The sequence below is a fragment of the Spermophilus citellus genome, assembly GCF_964194105.1.
Source record: "Spermophilus citellus genome assembly, chromosome: 14".
Taxonomy (NCBI): Eukaryota; Metazoa; Chordata; class Mammalia; order Rodentia; family Sciuridae; genus Spermophilus; species Spermophilus citellus.
The window spans coordinates 104,671,810-104,694,436 of NC_138194.1; the positions used below are offsets into that span (position 1 = coordinate 104,671,810).

General features: G+C 56.2%; 2 protein-coding genes across 9 annotated transcripts; one reads left to right on the plus strand and one right to left on the minus strand.

The window, feature by feature from the left end:
• Positions 1-556: 556 nt before the first annotated feature.
• Positions 557-15,927, minus strand: EEF1D (eukaryotic translation elongation factor 1 delta; the record flags this gene model as incomplete). 8 transcript variants are annotated; one of them, XM_081266054.1, is made up of 9 exons in its annotated part: positions 557-646; positions 830-1,024; positions 1,322-1,543; positions 1,769-1,869; positions 1,946-2,045; positions 2,343-2,399; positions 7,019-7,090; positions 7,524-7,647; positions 15,777-15,927. In XM_081266054.1, 8 exons carry the CDS (start codon positions 7,638-7,640, stop codon positions 608-610), a joined length of 903 nt encoding a protein of 300 aa, XP_081122180.1. In that variant the 3' UTR covers positions 557-607. The 8 variants fall into 8 exon arrangements, with proteins under 8 accessions (XP_081122180.1, XP_081122181.1, XP_081122176.1 ...); XM_081266055.1 differs by having other exon boundaries at positions 7,524-7,644; positions 15,777-15,926; XM_081266050.1 differs by lacking the exon at positions 15,777-15,927 and adding an exon at positions 9,492-10,606 and having other exon boundaries at positions 7,524-7,644.
• Positions 15,928-16,324: 397 nt separating this feature from the next.
• On the plus strand, positions 16,325-18,268 carry TIGD5 (tigger transposable element derived 5; the record flags this gene model as incomplete). The annotated part of the gene is made up of 1 exon (XM_081266383.1): positions 16,325-18,268. One exon carries the CDS (start codon positions 16,325-16,327, stop codon positions 18,266-18,268), a length of 1,944 nt encoding a protein of 647 aa, XP_081122509.1.
• Between the last annotated feature and the right edge of the window lie 4,359 nt (positions 18,269-22,627).

Consider the following 22,627-nt stretch of genomic DNA (forward strand, 5'->3'; position numbering starts at 1 on the left):
TAACCATATCCCCAACACCCTTTTAACCCCAAACCCATTGTGACCAGCAGTGCTGGCCTACAGCCCAATGGGGCACAACTCCAGAACATGACTGATCACATTTTGGACATTCCAGTTCATAATGGGACTGGGCCAGAGCCAGGTCTCCAGCAGCCGGGGAAAGGGACCCAGAGAGTTAAAGAGGTGCAGCATGCTGCAGATGGTGGGAAGCAGCCAGTGTCAGGTTGATAAGGGGGTTGGTTCCACCTTGTAAAGCAACAGGGCCAGGGCCAGGACACCTGCTGGGATCAGGGACAAGAGGCAGAGCGGAGAAAGGAAAGGGATGGGGGGGTTGCTCTTCAGTGAAAGAGCCAATAGGCTATGTCTGGCATAAACTGCTTCAGACTTGTCACTTGCATCATAAGCAAAAACAGGTGGAGACCAGAGCAGAGGGCAGGTGACCACACAAAGCTGTGGAGCTCCCAGTGCTGTGTAGGAGGGGCAGTGAAGGGGCAGAGACCATCAGGGACAAGTGTAGGCCTGGGGCCAACCAAATGACAGGACAGGAGTCAGAGTGCTGAGTCTCAGTCTTTAATCTCTGTAGGGCCTCACACAATGTGTGCTGGGCTCAGATCTTGTTGAAAGCTGCAATGTCGACACTCTGCACCTGTGGAAGAAATGGGTACCATCAGAGGCTCCTTTCCCCAAGGCCCACTGGCCCCAGTGCCTGTGCAGTAGGAGCGCAGTGGGGCTCCATTCAGGGACCCATTCATCACTGATGGGGCAGCAAGTGCAGCAGTAGGGTCCCAGGTTCCGCCCAATTGCTCACCACCCCTTGCCCCTTACTCACGTGCTCCTCAAACTTGGTGATCTGCTCCTCCAGCAGGTCGGTGCCCACCTTGTCATCCTCCACCACACACTGGATCCGCAGCTTGCGGATGCCATAGCCCACAGGCACCAGCTGAGAGCCACCCCAGACCAGCCCATCCAGCTGGATGGAGCGCACACAGGCCTCCAGCTGGGCCATGTCTGTCTCATCATCCCACTGTGAGAGAGTGGAGGAAGGCAGAGTGAGCCACCCAGAAACCCCCAGAGCACCAGGGGAGAGCCCACCCCTCCTTGGCCTTGAACCACCATAAAGACATAATTCTGCTTCTTTTGAAGGGCTCTTGGAAACAGTCCCACTTACACCCACCGGCCCCATGTTTCTGTTCTTATCCCAAGATTTCTAATCTTGACTTCCCACCTGGAAGAGTCAGAGGCTGGGGCTGTGGGCAGGCCACGATATCCTGCGGTTGAGGGGACTCCTGCCCTCCCCGAGTCCCTCCCTACCCCCACTCACAGGTTTGACATCCAGGAGGATGGAAGACTTGGCCACCAGCAAGGGCTTCTTGGCCTTCTTCTCTGCATACTGCCGCAGCCTTTCCTCCCGCAGCCGAGCTGCCTCCTTGTCCTCCTCCTCGTCACCGCTGCCAAACAGGTCAATGTCATTGTCCTCGTCGTCCTCTGCAGGTGTGGCAGCCTTCTTGGCTGGGGGTTCCACTTGGCGCATCGGAGACACGTGCTGCCACAGGTGAGGAGAGGCTGAGACCCAGCCAGGCCTCTCCTCTCTGCTGACCCTAGGCATCCCAAGGGCTTGGGCTCAGGGTCCACAAGAACAGCCCCTCCCAGGTGAGGATAAGCTCCCTCCACCCTGACTTGGGGGTCAGCCTGGGCACCATGAACCTTTCTGGGCCCTACTAACTCACTGCTGACCACAGTAAGAGATGTGAGCCAGGAGGGTGCTCACCTGGGTTTGAGGGACTGTGGCTCGGTGGGCGGGCGAGCTCTTCTCCAGCATGCTCAGCCGGGCCTCCAGCCTAGCGATGGCCTGCTGCAGGTCCTGCACCACTGTGGGTACAAGGGGACAGGGTCGGATGGCAGGTCTGGGGTGGGGAGGGACCCAACCATCAGGCCCAGGCCTCACCGCTTCGCAGGTTCTGGTTCTCTACTTCCAGGCTGGCAATGCGTACAGCCAGCTCGCTGTGGTCTCCACCAGGCCCGCCAGAGGCCCCAGGGCCTGAGCTCTGCAAGGCAAGGGAAGGGGAGCTTAGTGCCCAGCTGTGCCTAGGGCCCCTCAATCAGCCACTCAGAAGCAGAGTGCCATCCTGGGCAAGAGGCTCAGGATAGTCCTCCCTGCTGAGGCCCACCCTCGAGGGTGTGAAGACCTGTTAACCTCAGGGAGGGTGGCTGCACAGCCACAGTAACATTCTCAGTCAAGCACGAGCACAGGACAAGAAGCAGGGGGCCTGTGGCAGCCGAAACACAGCAGAAGCTCAGGGTTGTCACTGCTCAGTAGCTGGACAGGAGGCAGCAGGACTTACAGTCCCAGGGGCAGCCTGGCTCAGGGCTTCAGGGGGGCCGGGCAGCACCGCCTTGAGCTGGAAATGGGAGGGGAGAGCACTTGAGGGGCCAATGGGGAAGAAGCAAGTGTGCAGGAGGCCACTAGTCCAGCCCCTTGCCTCCCAACCCTCACCCCCAACTGGGGATTGAACCCAGGACACTCTACCACTGAGCTACATTCCCAGCCACTTTCATTTTATTTTTGAGGCCTCATTAAGTAGCCCTGCCTGGCCTCGATCCTTCTGCCTCAGCCTCCCAAGTTGCTGGGACTCCAGGTATGCACCATGTCAGCCAGAGCCGACCTGTGAAGGTTCCACTTAACCATAGGGCCTACCTTAGCTTCTAGACTACCTCCAGATGTTACGGTCCTTAGGCCAAGGGGGCAGGGGACTACGTAACAGATCAGGGGGTGCACGAGTCCTAGCCTAATGTTCTTGCAAATGGGATGGGATCCTCCAGAAGGATGGGAGGGCCTTTCTCAGGATCTGCTCCACAGCAAACCTAATCCTTTCAGCAGGAGGCAGCAATCAGGCCTCTGCCCATTGCACAGCACGTGGGCCCCTGGGTCCTACCATAGCTCTTGGGAAGACAGTGAGTGTCCCCCCTTGGGAGCTGAGTGACACAGAGCAGGATTTGGGCAGGGATGGCAATCAAAATGAGGCCCAGGAGACCCACCTGAGAGTGGAAGCCAGCTAGAGTGCCAAGGCTGTTTCCAGGGCAGGGAATGGGGACTGGTGCCCATTCCAGTCTGTGAGTGGCAGGGCCTGGGAGCCTGGGGCCTCACCCACCATATACAACAGGCCTGAGGAAAAGGAAAAGGTCCCTCTGGAAGAGGCACAAGTTAGCACAGGATCTGGGAATGCTCTCACTGTCTCCACACAGCCTGGGCTGGCTCCAGGGATGGCCAATCAGGCAGGCGGGAAGACTTCCTGCAGCCCCAGAGCCACCGAGCCGGGTCTGACCCTCTGGATGCTGGAGCTCAGTATGCCTGATTCCAGTGCAGTAGTCTGTGAGGGTCTTCCTGGACTGAACTGGGGTGAAGGGTTGGGATTTAGGACTGCTGAGATGAGATCAGGTAAAAGGCAAGGACAACAGGGAACCAAGGATGGGCATGGTGGTCAGGCCTGTAATCCCAGCTGCTTGGGAGGCTGAGGCAGGAACATCAAAAGTTCAAGGCAAGCTTTGGCAACTAAGCAAAACTCATCTCAAAAAAAGGGATGGGATGTAGCTCAATGATAAGATGATGTAGCTCAGGATTGAGCCAGGCAAACTGCATGGGGTTCGAAGGCCTGAGGTCTTGGGTTCCACCCTCAGCATAGGGGGAAAAAAAAGGTGTGTGTGTTGGGAGAGAAGCCCAGCATGAAGCAGGAACCATCATACAGTGGTGGCACTGCTCCCAGGAGCACATGTGCCAGCTGTGCCAGACAGACTGGCCCCCAGACTTACCATACGAATGCCATACAAATGCCCAGAGCCTGTAACACTGGCTCACATGGCAAAGTGGATTCTGCAGAGGGCATTAAGGACCTGGAGATGAGGGTAGGCCTAAGGTCACCACAAGGCTTTATGCAAGAAAGAGGAGCCAGAGAGGAGGCTGGAGTGATGGACAGCTGAAGAGAGCCTGTGCTAAGGCAGACAGAATAGAATTTCTCTAGACTTCAGAAGGAACCTGCAGACAGCTAAGACACCTGCCTCTTAAGACACATTTCAGACTTCTGATCCCGGAACCACAGGATGATAAATGCATACCATTTTAAACCACTAGATTGTGGCAGTTTGTTACAGTGCCAGCAACTAGAAAACACAAACAGGCCTTGGCTCCTACAAGGGAGGGTACTGCTAAAAGTCCCTAGAAATGTGGAAGTGGCTGTAGAATTGGCAGCGGTAAGGCTGGAAGGCCTCTGTGAAGCATGACAGAAAAATCCTGGCTCCCTTGAGCAGGCTGTGGAGGCAAAAGCCTGGGAAGAGGATGAGAAGCAGCATCACCTTGGAGACAGAACACTAATGGCAGACGCTGCAGTGAGCTCAGGTGACAGAAGTATGCATCACCAGAGAGGATAGGGGCATTGGAGGGAGGACAGGCTGGCTCCATGTATCAGGCAGGGCGCAGAAAGCAGGACTCCTAGATGAAGGAAGCTGACTTTCCACTGAGACTTCTGAGCCAAGACTGGAAGGCACAGGTTAGCTTTGTGATCCTTACAGCAAGATGAGGAAAAGAGACAGAGGAAGGAAGCAAAAAGAAACCAGGACTTCATGGTCTGGGGCATTCACAGAGCCTTGAGACTGCAAGACACTAGCGAGGTGACTCATGTCAGGAAAGCACGCTCTGGAGAGAGCCAGCGGTGGCTGGTATCCAGGAAAGAGAAACAAGTCAGAGGATTTACATGCCCACCCAGAGATCAGGAGCTTGACTTATGGCTCTCCTCAGCCAGCTCAACAGGAGCCAAGAATGGGATGAGATGACCCACTGAAGACCTGCAGAAGACTGTCATGGAGCAGACCCTGTGGCATACAGAGGGACCCACAAACCTCAAGAAGTTTGTATCAGCAGAAACCCTACCAGCTTGGACCAAAGGAACAGAGACAAGATGAAGTCAAAGGAGACTGCAGGACCCCAATATTCACAGGCAAGAAGGCTGCTGAAGTCCCTCAGCTACAAGTGGTCTCTGGCAAGATCCTAAGCCACAGGCCTTCGAACCCCATGCAGTTTGCCTGGCTCAATCCTGAGCTAGTTTGAACTCTTTCTGAATGAGAATTTCTACTCTACATCTGTCCCACAACTGTACCTGGGGAGCAGATAATTTGTGCTATAGTTTCACTGACCACACCTAGACAGGACCTCTCAGGATGGACCACAGCACAACTCGCCAAGCCTAACTCAGGTGACATGCTGAAGTGATTCAGTGGACTATGGTAGACAGAGATGTCTCCCACTCCCAAAGATGACATGAGCCTGTGAATCTGTTACCTTACATGGCAAAAGGAATTAGCAAATATGACCAAATTCACTTAAAAAATTTTTTCTTTTAATATATTTGTTTAGTTATCAAGAGCTATACCACTAAGCCACAGCCTCAACCCCAAGTTTACATTTTTAGAAGACAAGAAGGGCCAGGCACAGTGGCACTTGCCTGTAATCACTGTGGTTTGGGAGGCTGAGGCAGGAGAATTGAGAGTTCAAAGCTTACCTCAGCAACTTAGAGAGGCCCTAAGAAAATCAGGTAGACTTTGTCTCTAAAATATAAAAGGCCTGGGGTGTTGCTCAATGGTTAAGTGTCCCTGGGTTCAATCCCTTGTACCAAAAATAAAAACAAAAAGGATATCCTGGGGCTGGGGTTGTGGCTCAGTGGTGGAGCACTTGCTTGGCACATTGTGAGGCACTGGGTTCAATCCTCAGCACCACATATAAATAAAATGAAGGTCTATTGCTAGCAAAAAAAAAAAAAAAAAAAAGTTTAAAAAAGAAAGGATATGCTGGATCACCTGGACAGGCCCAATGCAATCACGAATCCTTGTGTCAGAGAGAGCTGAAGCAGTAGCAGAGGGACTGGGGATATAGCTCACTTGGTGGAGTGCTTGTCTCACATGCCCAAGGCTCTGAGTTCAATCCCCAGGACCACCACCACCACCACCAAAAAAAAAAAAAAAAAAAAAAAAAAAAAAAAAAAAAAAAAAAAAAAACAGGCAGCAAAGACGGAGGGTAAAAGTGCAGGCCAGAGCCATAAGCCAAGAGTGTAGAGAGTTTTAAAATCTGGCAAAGGCAGGGATTGGATGCTCTTAGAGCCTCAGAAGGATCACAACTCTGTGGGCACCAGGGCTTTAGCTCTGACATCCATTTTGGATGTATGGACCTCTGGACCATGATAGAGGGTAAGTTTGTGGGTTTTTGTTTTGTTTTGGTGGTGCTAGAGATTGAGCCCAGGGCCCTGTGCAGGCAAGGCAAGCAACTCTACCAACTGAGTTATATCCCCAGCCCCAAGTTTGTGTTTTAAGCACAAATCATGTGGTAACCCATTACAACAGCCAATGGGAAACCGGAACCCAGCCCTGAGGACAAGACATCACCCACATCCCAGAATGAGGCCCTGACTTCCCTAGAGCAGGGAAGCCAGAGCAGCAGATCTGTCCTCCATCTGAAGGGCACACCTTCCCCATCCAGCCTGCCAAGCCAGAGTGGGACAGAGCTCGCCATTCCTCCTCAGTCTGGGGCCTGGAGGCCAAGCAGGTGCCAGCTCTGATCTAAAATGCAACACACCCTGTGAGCCACCATTCTTTCCCTGGGGAAAGCCACTAGATTGTAGCTTGGCAGACACACACACTCCTTTAGCAGGGAGCAAGCAGGAGGACACAGGCTTCCAGAGTGTACCCAGTGTGTGTCTTGAATCACTCAGCCAGCAGCCCAGGGTTGACACCAAGGGAGTGGCCAGGGTGACCACCAGCAAACAGGTGAGGGGTGTGTGTAAAGGTGGAAAGCAAAAGATCATCTCTGTGGAAGTTTGGGTCCTGCAAGAACACAGCACTGCACACGGTACCCTAACTTTGATCCACAGGGCCAAAACAGTCAGTAGTACCAAGAGGGAAAAAAAAAAAAAAAACAAAACTGACGTGCGGTTTGGCCGAGCACGAGCCCACGTATATGTGGGCCGTGGGTACTCACTCCGGCCAGGGATTTCTGGATGTTCTCTCTGGCTCTTGCAATGTCGCGGAGGATCACGCTGGCACCATTCTCCTGCAGACAGTGCAGAAAGAACCAGTCTCTCTCTTTTTTGTTGTTTAAAAACACACACACACACACACACACACACACACACACACACTCTCTCTCTCTCTCTCTCTCTCCCAAGAATCCTCACTCAGAAAGCAAGAAAGAACTGCACAGAATGAAAGTTCCAGGGGCAGTGAAAAGCAGGATTCAAGGACAGGACCACAGGGTCTCAAGTGCGGGGTCTGCAGCCTGGACCCCCACTGCCTGGGAGCATCAGAAGCATGCTGTCCTGTGTTGGGGCAGGAGCCAAGAGCAGACGCCACTCCCAGCACCCTGAGAAGAGTTACTTGGCCCAGACGTGCCACTACCCACCCGACCTTGCCAGCAACCTCTTTGCAGGCTGCAGCCACTCCTACTGAGCAGCAGAGCCACCTGGTGGCCCCAAGCATTCCCTCACCTGGCGGGAGGCACCAGCCACAGGCCCATTCATCTGCTCATAGAACTTCCTTTCTGCATCATCGTATTTGAACTTGTCAAACCAGATCTTCTCATGCACTAGAAAGTTTGTAGCCATTTTTCTGCTGGGAGCAGGAGGAGAGGTAAGGTCAGAATGGCTGGGAAAAGGGGGTCCCAGTCAGTGCGGGCCTCACCTTCATCACAAGCCCCCAAGCCTGACCCACCCTGCCTGGGGAGTGGCCCAGAAGCAACAGGGTGCTGGGTGGGCTGCAACACCCTCCCCCCGTACAGTCCCAGATGTCAACTCTGGGCCTGCCCAGTCCTTCTGGCCCATAGACCACCAGTCCTGGGTGACAAAGGCTTCAGAACCCAGGGAAAACACAAGTGATCCTCGGCATGACGACACGAAGCCCACAAGGGCCCTCTGTACACAAATGGCCACACCAACACATCATCCTCTCCTCCCACCCCGTAAGGATTTCCCCCAGGGCCTAGATGGGGTCCAGAGGCTTGTCCTCTGGCCAGTGGGTCTCAAAGTTGGTCCAAAATCCTCTGGGGATGCCCAAAATTCCTCTCCTCTTCTTCTTCTTCTTCTTCTTTTTTTTTTTTTTTAACAATTCTGGGGATTAAACTCAGGGCATGAATGCCAGGCAAGTGCTCTACCACTGAGCTACATCCCCAGCCCTAAGGGGCTCCCTTTCAAAATCAGTCAATTTCTGCAGTTGAGGGCAGAAGCAGCTGCTGCCATGAGAACACAGAACTCTGACCCAGATAGACCAAGGGAGATTGCAACAAGGTAGAACAAGGCCACTCTGCTTTCTGAATCACTTTGCTACAGGAAAGGTATTTTTGACAACATGTTTTGGGCACTAATGTGCAAAAGCAAAGCAAAAAGCTTTTTTTTCTTCAGTAAATATATACTTTTGGTACTTGTAGTTTACATCCTTTAATAGCCAAGATGTAAACATCAATAGATATAAAAGCTCTTCAGGGTCCCAAGACCAAAAAGTTCGAGAACAACTGCTCTGGCCAAGTCCAGCAAACTATGGCCCACAGGCCATGTCCAGTCCCATCTCTGCATACCAGGCCTCACTGGGTCTCTGGCCCTTCAGTGTATCTACTCTTTTTTTCCAGCTGTCCTGCCAAGTGCTACAGACAGACCTGTCTGGCGCTGCCATCAATTCTCTGTGCCAGGGACCCCATACTATCACAGGGCCTCACCAAGTGCCCTCTCATAAGAGAAACAACCCCGTGTCTCCTATACTGCCCTCACCTAGGACGACCTGGCATGCAGCCAGGCCACCAGGACAGGTAGGAGGAGGCAGGAAGTTGCACACCTTCCCCCAGCACTCAGGGCCCAAAGGGTATTGCTTCCTAGGAGGCCCAGGCAACTGGTTAGGACCCTTCATGTTCCCTCTGTGTCCACCCACCTCACCCATCATCTGCCCAGGTCCAGCAGCTGTGGGGGATGCATTCTATGACCAGGCACTGACCCGAACCCCAGGCCTCCAGCCTCCACTGCTGGGTCTATGTCCACCTATCCTGTAACAAGGCCACTCGGTTCCCAGGCTGAATGAAGGAGGTCTCCCTCCGCAAGGAGTCCTTTAGACAGAGGCTGCTAGACGAGCCACCAACTCTCGATCTGATGCCCACCTTACCTCAGAGGCAGGCACACCCAGTGGGCGGGCTTGCCACCATGGCCCCCACACCTCACCCAGGGTATCTGTCCAATGATGACATCTTCACTGACCAACCTCAACAGTTTAGAACTGCCACCTCCAGGACAGACACACCAGCCCTGCCCGCCCACCCCACATTCAACTTGGCCGGGTCCTCAGGTAACTGGAGCGCCCCCACCCAGGGGAAGGGTGGGGAGGGAAGCATGAGGGGCCCAGGCTGGGGGTGGCAGTCCCTGTGCCTGCAGCCCAGGCCGGACCGGGCTGGGTGCCCAAGAGCACAGGTCTCCTACTTGGGTCTCAGGCTGGACATGGATGGGCCAGAGCGGGGCCCAGTTCGGTGAGCCAAGGAGGCGGCCTCAAGGCGCCAGGCCATGCGCAGGGCCTCGGCAGCATGGTGGCGGCACTCAGCGCTGTCGTAGGAGGGCTTGCTGAGCCAGGGGGCCTCAGCATCCTTGTGCAGGAAGTACCAGTAAGGCAAGGCAGAAGGGGCCTCCCCATCAGCCCGCAGTGGCCCGGCCCTCTTGCTTCCTATGGGGTTGCGGCCCCGCCGGTCTCTGCGGCCCCGCCGGGTGCCCTCTGCCTGGCCAGCTCGCTCCTGTAGGCGCACCTTCCCGGGAGGATGGCCATCAAACAGGGCTTCATAGAAGCCCCTCTCGGCAGCATCATACCGGGGCTTCTCCAGCCACACCTCCCGGACCAGTGCCTGTAGGCTGCCCAGAGGAGGCTGGCCGTTGGCTGGTGGGCTGGGCAGGTGAACCAGGGCCAGGCTGGGAGTGGCCAGCAGCTGGCCTGCATCAGGAGCCCCCTGCCTGCAGCTCCCCTCTGCGGTCAGCAGCAGGGTCTGAGACTGCTCCACAAAAGCCTGCTCGGCCTGGTCAAAGGAAGACTTGTTGACCCAGACTCCCCAGGTCACGTGGTGACAGGCCACCTGGTTCCCATGTGTGCAGGGACCCCAAGGGGCCAGGGCAGGCAGCTGGGCTGCCTGGGCGGCCACATCTGCCAGCCTCTGGCGGTAGGAACTTTCTGCCTGGTCGAAGAGTGGCTTGTCCAGCCACACGTGATCAGCTGAGAGGCCCACGAGGGCCAGGTCCACCTGGCCGAGCCAGCTCTTAGGGGAGCGCTTCCTCTTCTTCTGCAGGGGCTTCTTGCTGTCACGGCTCTTCCTGGGATCGCTGCTGCTGCTGCTGGTATCGGGGGCCCCTGCCTCGTTGGCCTCCTCGGTGTCCTCCTGACCGGGCCCGTTCACGGCTGGCACCTGTGTCAGGAGCTGCTGGGCAGAGGTGGCGGCTTGCGTGGCCTCCCGCTCATGGAAGCGCCGCTCGGCCTCCTCATACTTGTGCTTGTCCTCCCAGACGGTCTCCAGGGCACAAGAGGCCTTCCCGCTCCTCATCTTCGGGCGCAGCATTAAAAAGCAAGCACAAGAAGGCAGTTGCAACACAGCAGAGGCACCTGCCTCCCAGGCCCTCCTCAGCCTGACAGGCAGAGGTGGGCAGGAGACCTGGGGCAAGGACTGGGTGGGGCGCCTCCCAAGGGGCTCCATGAGAGGACATGCCGAGGCTCAGAAGTCAGACCCTCGTGGGGAGCTTTTGTAAATAAAACCAGGAGACATACATACATATCTATGTATGTGTGTGCATGTTTTCACTGCCAAAGTTGCCTTTGCTAACTCCACAGGCCCCACGGCCCTCTGAAAGGAATCTAGAGAACACTACTTCCAAACCTGCCACAGAACCCTCTTCTCATGGAGCCTCCAGGTAGGTTGCAGATGAAACAGAAACAGCTGTGCTCAGACTTGACTTTCATGTGAACCCCCATAGTTTTCTAGTACAAGTATATTCCATTAAATATTTGAGATTAACTTACATTAGTTAACTACTCCCCGTTTATCTGAACTAAACTCCAACTTGACTTCCTGGACGTGTGCTAAACCTGGCTGCCCACCCTGGAATAGCTGGTATTGCACTTCACAGAAAGGCTGCTGCAGCTGCCCACCACCATGCCACCTGCACTGCCACAGCCTCACACTGCCCCACCCAGGGCAGCCGCCTGTCCAGTACAGGGACAGGGATCTTAGCAAAGGGACCTGACTGACCTCACAGGAGGGGTGGGTGGCTGGGAGCAGAGGTCAAGTGTCCATCCCCAAATGATAACATCAACAGGACACACCAGGGAGGGTGCGAACAACTGGTCCTACAGGGAAGGAACCAGAGCCCAGGCTGCTCAGCCAGCTGTCACTATGTCCTCAGTTGGTACTGTGGCCAGTGCAGGCAAGAGCCATCCCTGGGGGCTTCAGCCTTCTTACTGGCCTGGGTGTTCCCTCAAGCTGTGTGAGACAGGGCCCTGGGTCTGATACATTCACCAGCAGCCACATGATGTCATGCCGCTGCTGCCCCAGCATCCTTCCAGGAGCACAGAAGCCCACAGTCTGCCCCCAGGTACCGTGCCATGAAAAGGGAAGGCCACAGAGACTCTGCCAGCCAGCCCCCAAAGCCAGGAGGCAAGTTGCTCAGAGGATGTAGGTAAGCATTGGCCATGTGCTCAGCTGCCCTGCCCCATAGCCATCTCTGTCTGGATTCCTTCTAAGCCAGATCCAACTAACAACCCACAGGACCTGACTACAGATAGGGGCACCACTGCCCCACTGCTTCTGTGGGTTTGCAGGGAGCAGCCTAGGGGAAAACAGACTTGACAGGTTCCAGGACCTCTGTGTAATCATGCTACCTAATGGTCCTCACCCAGGAGGGCAGCAGCCTGTGGCTGGACAGCAAACCTAAACCACTGTCCAGGACCCTTTCCTAGTATCCACAACAAAATCACAGTCTGACCTCCCTTGTCCTGGGGGTGCTTAGTTGTCTAAATTCCACCCATGTAGTGGATTTCAGGAAGCCCTGCCCGTCCTATCCTGACACCCACTAGGCTCCCTCCATCACAGAAAGGAGACCAGGAGCCATAGAGATTCAGACAGGGAATCTCCGGGCCACCCCTCACTCACCAAGGCCAGGCTGCCAGGGCAGAGGCAGGGGTGAGTGTGCGGCCTGAAGCCCAGGAGGCAGGGCACTGTGACATCACCCACTGTTGCCAAGAGGCAGTAGAGTTGGCCTTGAGTGTGTCAACGCAGCAGGGACTTGTCTGTTCTCTAACCTTCCCAGCATCAAACCCCCAGGACTCACCAGCTGCTCAGCGCTCATGGAGCTGATCCCTGTCCCTTCAACAACACCCACTAAGCTGGCCCCAGAACTCACACCCTGCCAAACCTTACTGGCCTAAATGACCCAAAAGCAGGACCTAGGGGCTCTTCCTGGGGCAGGAGCTGCAGTTCAACGAGGGGAAGCCACCTCCAAGGTACATGCCAACAAGGAACACTTCTTAAGGCCACATCTTCACATGTGGCTGCCAATACCCTGCAGGGGGCTGCATGCCACCTGCCTGTTCCAGGCCAGGACCCTGCTTAGTGCCACACTGCTGCCCCCGCCCTCCAGCAAGCCCAAATCCTCACGGGCACTAAGGGGACGGCTGGGGGGCTCCCTGGAGCAGGAGAAGAGAGGCGGTGCACCAGACAGGTGTACTTACTTCTGCTTTGGCCTCCTAGGACAGCATGAAGGAAAAGCATCAAGGTTAGAGCAGTGGGAAAGCCAGCCGTGCCAGGCAGCGGCTGGGGCAGCCCGAGCAGGCTGGATGGCCTTTCGGAAGCTGCTGAGGTGACATGGGTCAGAAGGTGAGCATTGAACACACCTGTACCACCCAAACCCCAGGCAGCTGCCTGCACACTTGAGGCAGCCTCACCCCATCATCCCTTGAAACACAGCTCTTATGTTGGCTGCATGAGATCAGCTATTCCCTGGAGCACACACGTACGTACAAGACCACAGCTGTCCGGGAAGGTCAGCCAGGAACAGGAAGCAACGAGGTTCTTGAGCACCAGCTGCATCCCTACTCAAGGTGGCCCTTCTGAGGCTCATCCAGGCAGCAGAGCTTGCCAACAGAATGAAGCACAGGGAAGAAGGCCAGCTGCCAGACAAGGGAAGGGCCTGAGCAGCTCTTGCTCCACTTAGGGATGCAGGCTGGACTCCTGCCAAGGTCTCTCCTGTGAAAGGTGGAAGGGGCCCAGTCTCGGGGGCGTTCCAGGATGCAGACAGCTTAATGGGCCCTCCTTGGTCCTAGTAAGAGGTGCCCAACAGCCCCGTGGGGCTGTCCAGCCCAGCAACCTATACAAGAAAAATCTCATAAGAAACTTAACGAATGAGCTCACTGGCTGAGGCAGACACAGCCTCTGAAGTATGTGTGAGGCCCCATCTATTCTGCTGAAGGGAGGACATGGGGTATGGGGCCGTGTCATTTGCTAACCTGGAACCTGGCAGCAGTCCCTGTGTAGGACCCTCCTGAAGTGCTGTGCCCTGAGGAAGATGAGGGCATGACCTGGCACAGCTACATCCACCACAGCGGCAAGGGCCTGGAGGTCTCCCTGTACCAGGGCAGATGGAAGAGGAAGAGAGGGCTCCTAGGCCCTGCCCTCCACACCTTCCATCCTCTGGCATGTCACCCCATCCGCCACTCAAACCAATGGGCTCCCAGACTGTCCACCCTCCAACACAGAGTGGAAATTCGCTGAGGATGGGGTCAGCTGGTTCGACTATACTCCAGCAGCATGTCTCTCTGGGCTGGCCTGAGTCTGTGGATCAGTGCTGTCCAAGAGAATTTTCGACATATTCCTTGTCCAAAAGGGCAGCTGCTAGCACTTGAAATGTGGTGAGGATGACAGAGGAAGGGGCTTTTTTATTCAGGACAGGCATGCAGCCACGTGGCAAAGAGCAGATCTCTGCATGGGAATGAAGCCTTTGACCTTTTCTCTCAGGCTGCAAACTCCACAGCACCAAGTTTCTACTCATTGCTTCCCTGCACACTGGAGCTAACTAAGCCACCCCACCCCAGGCCTGGCCAGCCCCAACAGCTTTCTTGCCTCAAATGCCATCTCTGTCACTTCTATTTCTGTCCCAGTCCACAGTACCCTGGGCTGACCCATCAATCGGCCCAACTCAGCCATGGGGCCTGTTAGGTGCCTCCTGCTTTCCCGACTCTCCCCCACATATACACCTGACTATAAGACAGGTGTGTCCTCACACAGGAATGAGAACACCTAGCTGGGGACAAGAGTGTGATGTCTTACACTGTGGGAAAATTAAGGCTCCAAGTGTTATGGCCACTGAATGCTGCCAAGTCAGTGAGGTGAGGGGCTCGACACCAGCATTTCACACAAATGCCTCATTTTTTGCAATTCCCAACATGCACATGTCATCTTAGAATTCTGGCACAAGACAAGGGCCCTACAAAGGCTTAATGTCTCATTTCCTGCCCTCAGCCCCAGAAAGGACGACAGCAGCAGCAACACCTCAGAGACACTCTCTTCAACCACCAAGCTCTCTTCAAGCACATGTGCCCACCTGTGCTGAGCCCTGCTCCCTTACCCAGCTCTCCAAGGTTTATACCCATCAGGCTCCTCCAGAGGGCAGGAAGCCATTCAGTGATCCCAGGCAAGAAGGTACCAGTGGTCTTTCTCCACTCACACCACCCCAGTAGCCCGTAGGGAGGTGCTGCTATCCCTTAACTCCAAGATAAGAAAAATAGCAGCCTGAACTGGTCACCATGCAGCTTAGAAGGGGACCTGCCCTCCTTTAAGAGGTCCTTCCTCTTCCTGGTAGATCCTTGATTCTGCTGACACACAGAACTGGCTCAAGACCACTTCATAAAAAGGCCTAGGAGCTCAGCTGGACCTGTGCCAGGGACAAGGTAAGAAAGCATTTCTCAGGGAGAACTTGGGAGCTCCTGTCACATCTGTCTTTTGCCATCTCCCACCCCTAGCTGGGCACAGTTTCAGGAAAGGAAAACCAACAGCTGGAGATCTCATTTCCTTCTGCCTCTGGCAACATTAAGAAGAAGCATCCCTCCCAATCTGGTAGGGAACACCCCAAAGTTTAGCTTCAGCGTTCTTTTGCTAAGAGGGGCCCTTCACTCAATAACCAACCCGAAGTCCCCCCACCTCACTTGCTCAGCCTTCTGAAAAGTGTTCATTTCCTAGGAACAGCACGACAGTCCCTCTCAACGTCCCCTCTCCACCCAGACCACCTAACAACACCAAAACTGTCTCTTTCGAACCACTCAGCACAATATATTACTCCTTACTCTCTCGCGTGTTTGGGAACCATCTAAGTCTCGCAAAGGTTGCACCAGTGCCCTCCCCTCTATGACCAGAGCTCGGTGTGCTGTAGGTGTTTAACACGTGCTGGACGAACGCAAGGATTACAAGCACGAACAACAGCTGGGGCAGATGGGTGCTATGGTTCCCACGAGGACGAAGTCAGACCCCGAACCCAGCGGCCCCACCAATCTCAGGGCGGGTTCCAGGTTGGGCCGCCGGCCACGCAGTGCGTCTGACCACGCGCTCAGCAAGAGGCGCACGGGGTCTGCGCCCAGGGCGGCCGTCGCCTTGGACCTTGTGGCGGTCCACGCTGGCCCACTCGCGCTGGCCCGTAGGGCCTCTCGGGCGCGTGCGCTCCTTACGACGGGGTCGCGGTACTCACACGCCAGCCACCAACACGACCAAGAGGAGGGACCTGCAGCGCGGGTCTGCTGAGGAAAGGGCGGGCCGTCCGCGCCGCGAACGGGAAACGGAGCGGGGCGTACCACGACAGGCGCCGCGGGGGACGCAGCCCCGAGCTCACGCCTCGCCGACGGAGCTCTAGGAGTTATGCGCTTTGTAGCTGCCAAAGGACAAGACAGTGGGGTCCTACCCCAGAGGCCTTCTCCACGGGAGAAATTGGCTCAAAGTGCCGGGGAAAGAACAGCAGCCAGCCCCACACCCCTCCGCCGTCCACCTAATGGAGACGTCCGCTAGGCCTGGCATATTCGGCGCACGCGCCCAGGGACGCCGCGAGGCGGACAGCGCGCAGGCGCGGCGAGGCTGGGGGCGTGACCGAGCTGTTGGGGCGGGGCCAACGCGCCTGCGCCGGCTGGGCTGGCGAGACAAAAAGGAGGAACCGGGGCGGCCCCGCCCCTAAGCGCCCCGCCCCGAGCGGCCCGCGGGCCGGCGTCAGGCTCCCGTGCCCCCGCGGTCTGCTCTGCAGCCGCTATGTACCCCGCGAGTCCTCCCGCAGGCTCGGCCCCGCACTTGGCCCCACACTGCGACCGCTGCCCCCCGCCCAGGCGCCTTGCGGAGCCGCCGCGGGCCCCCTTGCCCGCCCCGGACCCCGTCGCGCGCCCGCCGCACGCCGCGCCCGGGCCGCGGCCCCGCGTGGCAGTGAAGATGGCCTTCCGCAAGGCCTACTCCATCAAGGACAAGCTGCAAGCCATCGAGCGCGTCAAGGGCGGCGAGCGGCAGGCCAGTGTGTGCCGAGACTTCGGCGTGCCCGGCGGCACGCTGCGCGGCTGGCTAAAGGACGAGCCCAAGCTGCGCTGGTTCCTGGACCAGCTGGGCGGCGAGGTGGGCACGCAGCGCAAGAAGATGAGGCTGGCCAACGAGGAGGAGATCGACCGCGCGGTCTACTCTTGGTTCCTCACGCTGCGCCAGCACGGCGTGCCACTGTCGGGGCCGGTCATCCAGGCACAGGCCGAGGCCTTCGCGCGCCAGATCTACGGCCCCGAGTGCACCTTCAAGGCTAGTCACGGCTGGTTCTGGCGATGGCAGAAGCGCCATGGCATCTCCAGCCAGCGCATCTATGGCGAGGCCGAGCCCCCGCCTGCTGGACCCGCGCCTGGCCCACCAGTCAAGGAGGAGCCGGCGCAGCCTCCAAGCGGCGGCCCGCTGCCCGACCGGGCACTGGCCGCGCCGCCCCCAGCCGAAGGCGGCTATGGTGACGAGCAGATCTACAATGCCAACGTCACTGGCCTTTACTGGAGGCTGCTTCCGGAGCAGGCTGCGCCCCCGGGCACAGCAGACCCCGGGGCGAGGGTCTGCGGCTGGAGCGCCGACCGGGTGACAGTGCTGCTGGCCGCCAATTTGACGGGCAGCCACAAGTTGAAGCCACTGGTCATCGGGCAGCTGCCGGACCCGCCCAGCCTGCGCCACCACAACCAGGACAAGTTCCCGGCCTCCTACCGCTACAGCCCCAATGCTTGGCTCAGCCGCCCGCTGCTACGCGGCTGGTTCTTTGAGGAATTCGTTCCGGGCGTCAAGCGCTACCTGCGTCGAAGCTGTCTGCAGCAGAAGGCGGTGCTGCTGGTGGCCCACCCGCCCTGGCCAAGCTGGGCCACCAGGATGCCCGCCCTGGAAGAAAGCGAGGAGACCCCCAGGCGGTTTGGGCCTGAGCCCTTGGGGCCCCCTGAAGAGCTGCAGACACCAGACGGCGCTGTGCGGGTACTTTTCCTGTCCAAGGGCAGCAGCAGGGCACACATTCCTGCACCGCTGGAGCAGGGTGTGGTGGCTGCCTTCAAGCATCTGTATAAGCGGGAGCTGCTGCGGCTGGCAGTGTCCTGTGCTAGCGGCTCCCCGCTGGACTTTATGCGCAGCTTCATGCTTAAGGACATGCTGTACCTGACTGGCCTCTCCTGGGACCTGGTGCAGGCAGGCAGCATTGAGCGCTGCTGGCTGCTGGGCCTGAGGGCTGCCTTCGAGCCTGGACAGCAGTCAGCCCACCAAGCTGAGGAGGCTGCGGAGCACAGCAGGGCGCTTAGTGACCTCACACATTTGGCTGCTCTGGCCTACAAGCGCCTGGCACCTGAAGAGGTGGCTGAGTGGCTGCACCTGGACGATGATGGGGGCCTCCCTGAGGTCTGCAGAGAGGAAGTGAGCCCTGTCTGGCCCCCTGCATTGGCCTCTCTATCCCCAGCCAGCCTGCCCTCTAGCATGGGGGGTGGAGAAGAGGAGGAGGAGGAGGTCACTGAGCCTGGTGGGGTATTGGTACCCACTGCAGGGGAGGCTGTGTGGGGGCTGGAGACAGCTCTGCGGTGGCTGGAGAGCCAGGACCCCAATGAGGTGGGGCCACTGAGGCTGGTACAGCTGCGCTCACTCATCAGCATGGCTCGGAGGTTGGGGGGCATTGAACCTTCCCCAGCAGTTTCAGATGACAGTGTGTGACCACACTGACCCAATGGCCTTTTTCCTGTACTCAGAAGGAGAGGCATGCACAGTCTCACATCTCCCTCCCTCTCTTCTCCCTGAGGTGGCCCACCACATGGGCCCAGGGGTTACTGGGTCCAAGCCCAGTCCAGCTTGGAGGGGGTCCTTTGGTGAAGTGATGTCCTGCTCCATGGTCCACAGTCTTATGGGGGGATACCAAGAGAGAGGCCTCAGCTCACACTCTTCCCTGAGCAGGCATATACGTGGGGTTCCCCCTGAACATGCTGGGCACCCAGTCACAGCATCTGAGAGCAGTTGACTGTGCTCTTGCTCTGGCCCCTGTGGGGCTCACACCTTCCTCTCCCCAGCAGGTTATATGTGCACTGGATGAGGCCTCTGCGCCATCGTTCTGCAGCCCTGGTGCTACTTGGTCCTATCATCTCAGTGGAGAAGTAAACCACTTGTTTGCTCTTTTTTTTTTTTTTTTTTTTTAACACATTGAATCTGAATCTGTTTTTAAAGGTGCTCTTCAGAGGGGACAGTGAGAACAAGGGCAATATGAGATAGTCTCTGGGTTACTCCTGCCCTTGCTCTGGAAACTATAGGCTCCCATCCTCCTGGATCAGAGCCCAGACCCAGTGCCCAGGAGGCCCAAGCCAGTTGGTCACAATGAAGTGGTAAGGGGAGGATGGACTCAGTACTGAGGTTCTGGATGCAGCAGCGAGTGTAGACTTCTGTTCCACTTGGATTCTAAGTCCTTATGATTTCATTCTCAGTAGATCTTTTATTCCATGGGTTTGGCAAGTGTTGGGATTTGGTCCCTGATTGATTCCCTCATTGACCCCAGAACACTGTCTAACCCCAGGGCTTGGATCCACATAACCTACCTCGGAACAGGCCTGGCACTGGCCCAGCCATCTGGGGACAATCCACAGTGCCTTAGTGCAACCCCCTTGGGCTCTTTTTGCCCCAGCCCCCCTCCCCAAATTTTTCCACTTCTTGATACTGCCAAGGGTGTGGTAGAGGAGCTGCTTCTGGGTAGCTCAGTTTGAGAGAGTGTAGAAAGGGCCAGGTGACTGTCCATCACTCATGCCATTCTGTTGCTCTGTCCAGTTCTAGATTCAGAAGTCTCCCAATGGCCTAGGACTAAGAGGTGTCCATGCCTTTTGCTGCTTTGGCAGAGATGTTGCCCTGAACCCTCATGAGGAGTCTGGTGCCAGGGCTGAGGAGGACCACATGTCCTCACCTGATGTCCTAGTAGTCTAAGCCTTGAACACAAAAACAGTTGGTGAGTGCAGGTGCCTGTGCACAGACATTATATCCATGGACCAGAAGGGCTGTAACTGACAGTGGAGCAGTGGGAGGAAGTACCTCCCCAGAGCGATTTCCACTCGGGTCTAAGAACAAACAGCTCCTTGGAACTGCCCCAGTCCAAAAAAAAAAAAAAAAGAAGAACATGTGCTTGTGTGACACACACATGTAATATACATATCTCAAACCTGAGTGCAAGGGAAGGTATGAGAATCTGGGAGGAAGAGAATCAAAAGTCCACCTGTCTAGGTTTAGGCAGCAGCCTCCATCCATACCTGCTGAAGCTCATCTGGCCACCTCCATGTCCAACCTCCCCGAGCCTGCAGACCTAGAGACTCTTTGGTGGTCAGGGCTGGCTAAGGATCTCCAGCCTAAGTAGCTGGGACTGGGCCCCAGAAGATCTAAAGCATTTACACCAGAGCCTTCCTATCTACCCAGCACCCAGACTAGGAGCTGGTACCCTGCTCCTCTGGCTCTGCCTCCAGGGCTCTGAGGAAAAGTGAACTTTGGACCAGGAGCATGGCGAGGACTGCACACTGGACCTTAGTGTGCATGCAGACTGGGTAGCCTCAAGTAGCAGCCCTCTTGGTGTCTAAGAAACCAGGGGTGAGACCTCTTACTTGTTCACCACCTGTCCCATGCCTCTTGAAAGGACACTCATGGCCTGGGAGGTGGTTCTGGTCTGTCCCTTTGGCACCAGATGACCACTCTATAAACAAGCTAAATGCAGGCCGGCAGGGCTTTAGGGAGCTCCTTAGTGTCTGTCAAGTTGTGGGTTTGTGTACTGACATTTGCTGGTCCATGAAACACCCCGAGAGGGCTCAGAAGGTGTTGCCTTGGGCCGGAGATGTTGCTCAGTGGAAGACATCTGCCTTGCGTACATGAAGCCCAGGGATGGATCCTCAGCACCACAAAAAAAAAAAAAAAAAGTGTTTTTGTAAAATGAGATACACTGGTGTTCGTGTGGGCCGTGGGCAGTTTCAGGTGGTTGTCACCTGCTTGTGGAGAGAGCTGCTCTGCTCTGATCCCTGGCCCCATGGGCATCCGCAGCTATGGGTCTCAGGGACCCCTGGGGCCTTGCAGTGGTGCACAGATGCTTAGCCCCAACCATAGCTCTATCACTGGCTCAAAGCCACCCCATTTCTGGGTTTGGTTCTGTGGTAGGGATACCCCAGGGTTCATGGACCCCTTCAGGAGGGCTGCATACCCAGCTGGCCTGTGCCCCACTGCTGTTCACTGTGGGCTTTCTGAGTTTGCCACCTCTGGCTTGAGATAACATGGCAAGTCACTGAGGAGCTTGAAGCTGCAGTTTGGAGAAACTGTCAGGTGGCAGCCCTTGGGCTGTGGTAATGCTGGCAGATAGCAGCTTCTGCTTCAGGGTCATTAGCAAAGTTCCTGGGCTGGGGAAGGGAAGGCATTGTGAATAAAAAGGCAAATGCAGGTTGTTGAAGCCATCACCAAACCACTGTTTTGGGGGGAAGGATATGGCTGCAGCAGCCACAGGCGGTCTTCCCCCAGGCCTCTGCACACTTGGGAAGTGACTGCCTGAACATCAGTTGGGCTGTGGATGGAACAGCATGCTTGGAGAGGGAGAGAGGGGGAGCTCCCTAAGCTGGGGACATGGTCCTCCAGGAGCCTGGCAATCTGGCCCTCACTGGGTGTGCCCGAGGGTGACACCTGACCCCAGCAGTGTGTCCTCAATAAGACCGTAGGCACGTGAGGTTCACGCAGTGTCCAGGGACCTTCCTCTAGCACTCAGCCCACTCACAGTTGAGTGCTCACGGCCACATAGCCCAATGGCACTTGTGTAATAAATATGGAACATGTCAACTTCATGAGCACCTATTTCAGTCTTATTTTTGTAACTCTTGGCCCAATGCCTGAACCTGGAACACCACACAGATTGGGAGGTATAAAAGTTGAGCAGTAGTGATTGAAGAGGGTACCCTGGTCACAGCCAGTTTCCATCTTGAAAAGCTGTAATTTTAGCCTGGCAGCATAAAACAGAAGAGGATTAGATGGCATGATCACAACCCTGTTCCCCATCAAAGTTTCCCTTCTTGAATAACTAATGTGTCTTTGTTTTGGGCCATAGCTGGGTCTGGGGCTCCATCACAGCCTGCAAAAGTTCAGGACTGGGCAATGGAGAGGTGCTCTCCCTGCCAGGTCTCTGGCAGTGATAGGTGTTGGCTCATACAATAGTGGTTCTCTTGGCAGGTGGCTCTTAGATGGGCTGCCCAAGGAGTTCCTGCTTGGTGCAGCCTACAGAGTGTCTTGGAACCCCAACATGCCCAGGCTTGGTGTGGGCTGATCAGGGTCAAGATACAGGGCAGTGGGTGATCCTGTGTCTGTACAACCCACATGCTAGTGACCTGTAGCTAGAATGGGACCCTCTGCCATCCACACTGCCTACACCTGCTCCTACTCTTGAGGTATGTCTTCAAAAGTTTCAGGCACTTGCAACTTGAATTTCTCAGCCTATAATCAAAGACCAGTTCACCCAGAGCTCTGAGATGTCCTTTATTCCCATTTTACAGATAAGGAAATCAGGCTGGCTCTTCTGACAAGTGAAAGCACCAGGGTCTGACTAAGGGATCACTGACCGAGAGCAGCCATCTTCTGGCTGGGAAAGGGGTTTGGTGAGATGCCCTGGGCAGCAATCTTGGGGAGAATGAGTGAGACAGTGTAGAGACAGGAGGCATGGCAGAGAATTACACACAGGGATGAAACATCCTGTCCCTGCTGCCCAAGTGCCACTAGCCCTGCTTCATAATATACCTGCCATCACCCAGCTAGCAGATGGCACTGTCAGAGCCACCCAAGCCAGACATGCAGGTGCTTCTACCCAGGCTCAGGAGGCTAGGAGTGGAAGCAAGGGAGAGTGCAGCACACCTGAGTCTGTGTGGCAAGCCAGGCCCAGGAGGAGCAGAGCCAGAGGGATGGGTGGTGCCCAGTGTAAGGATCAGAGCTGCATGCTGCTAGGCCAGACCCTCCCCACTCAGGGACCTCAGAGCCCCAGCCCTCAGTCTCATGGCCTTGCTCCTCTCCTAGTCCTAGCTCTTCTGA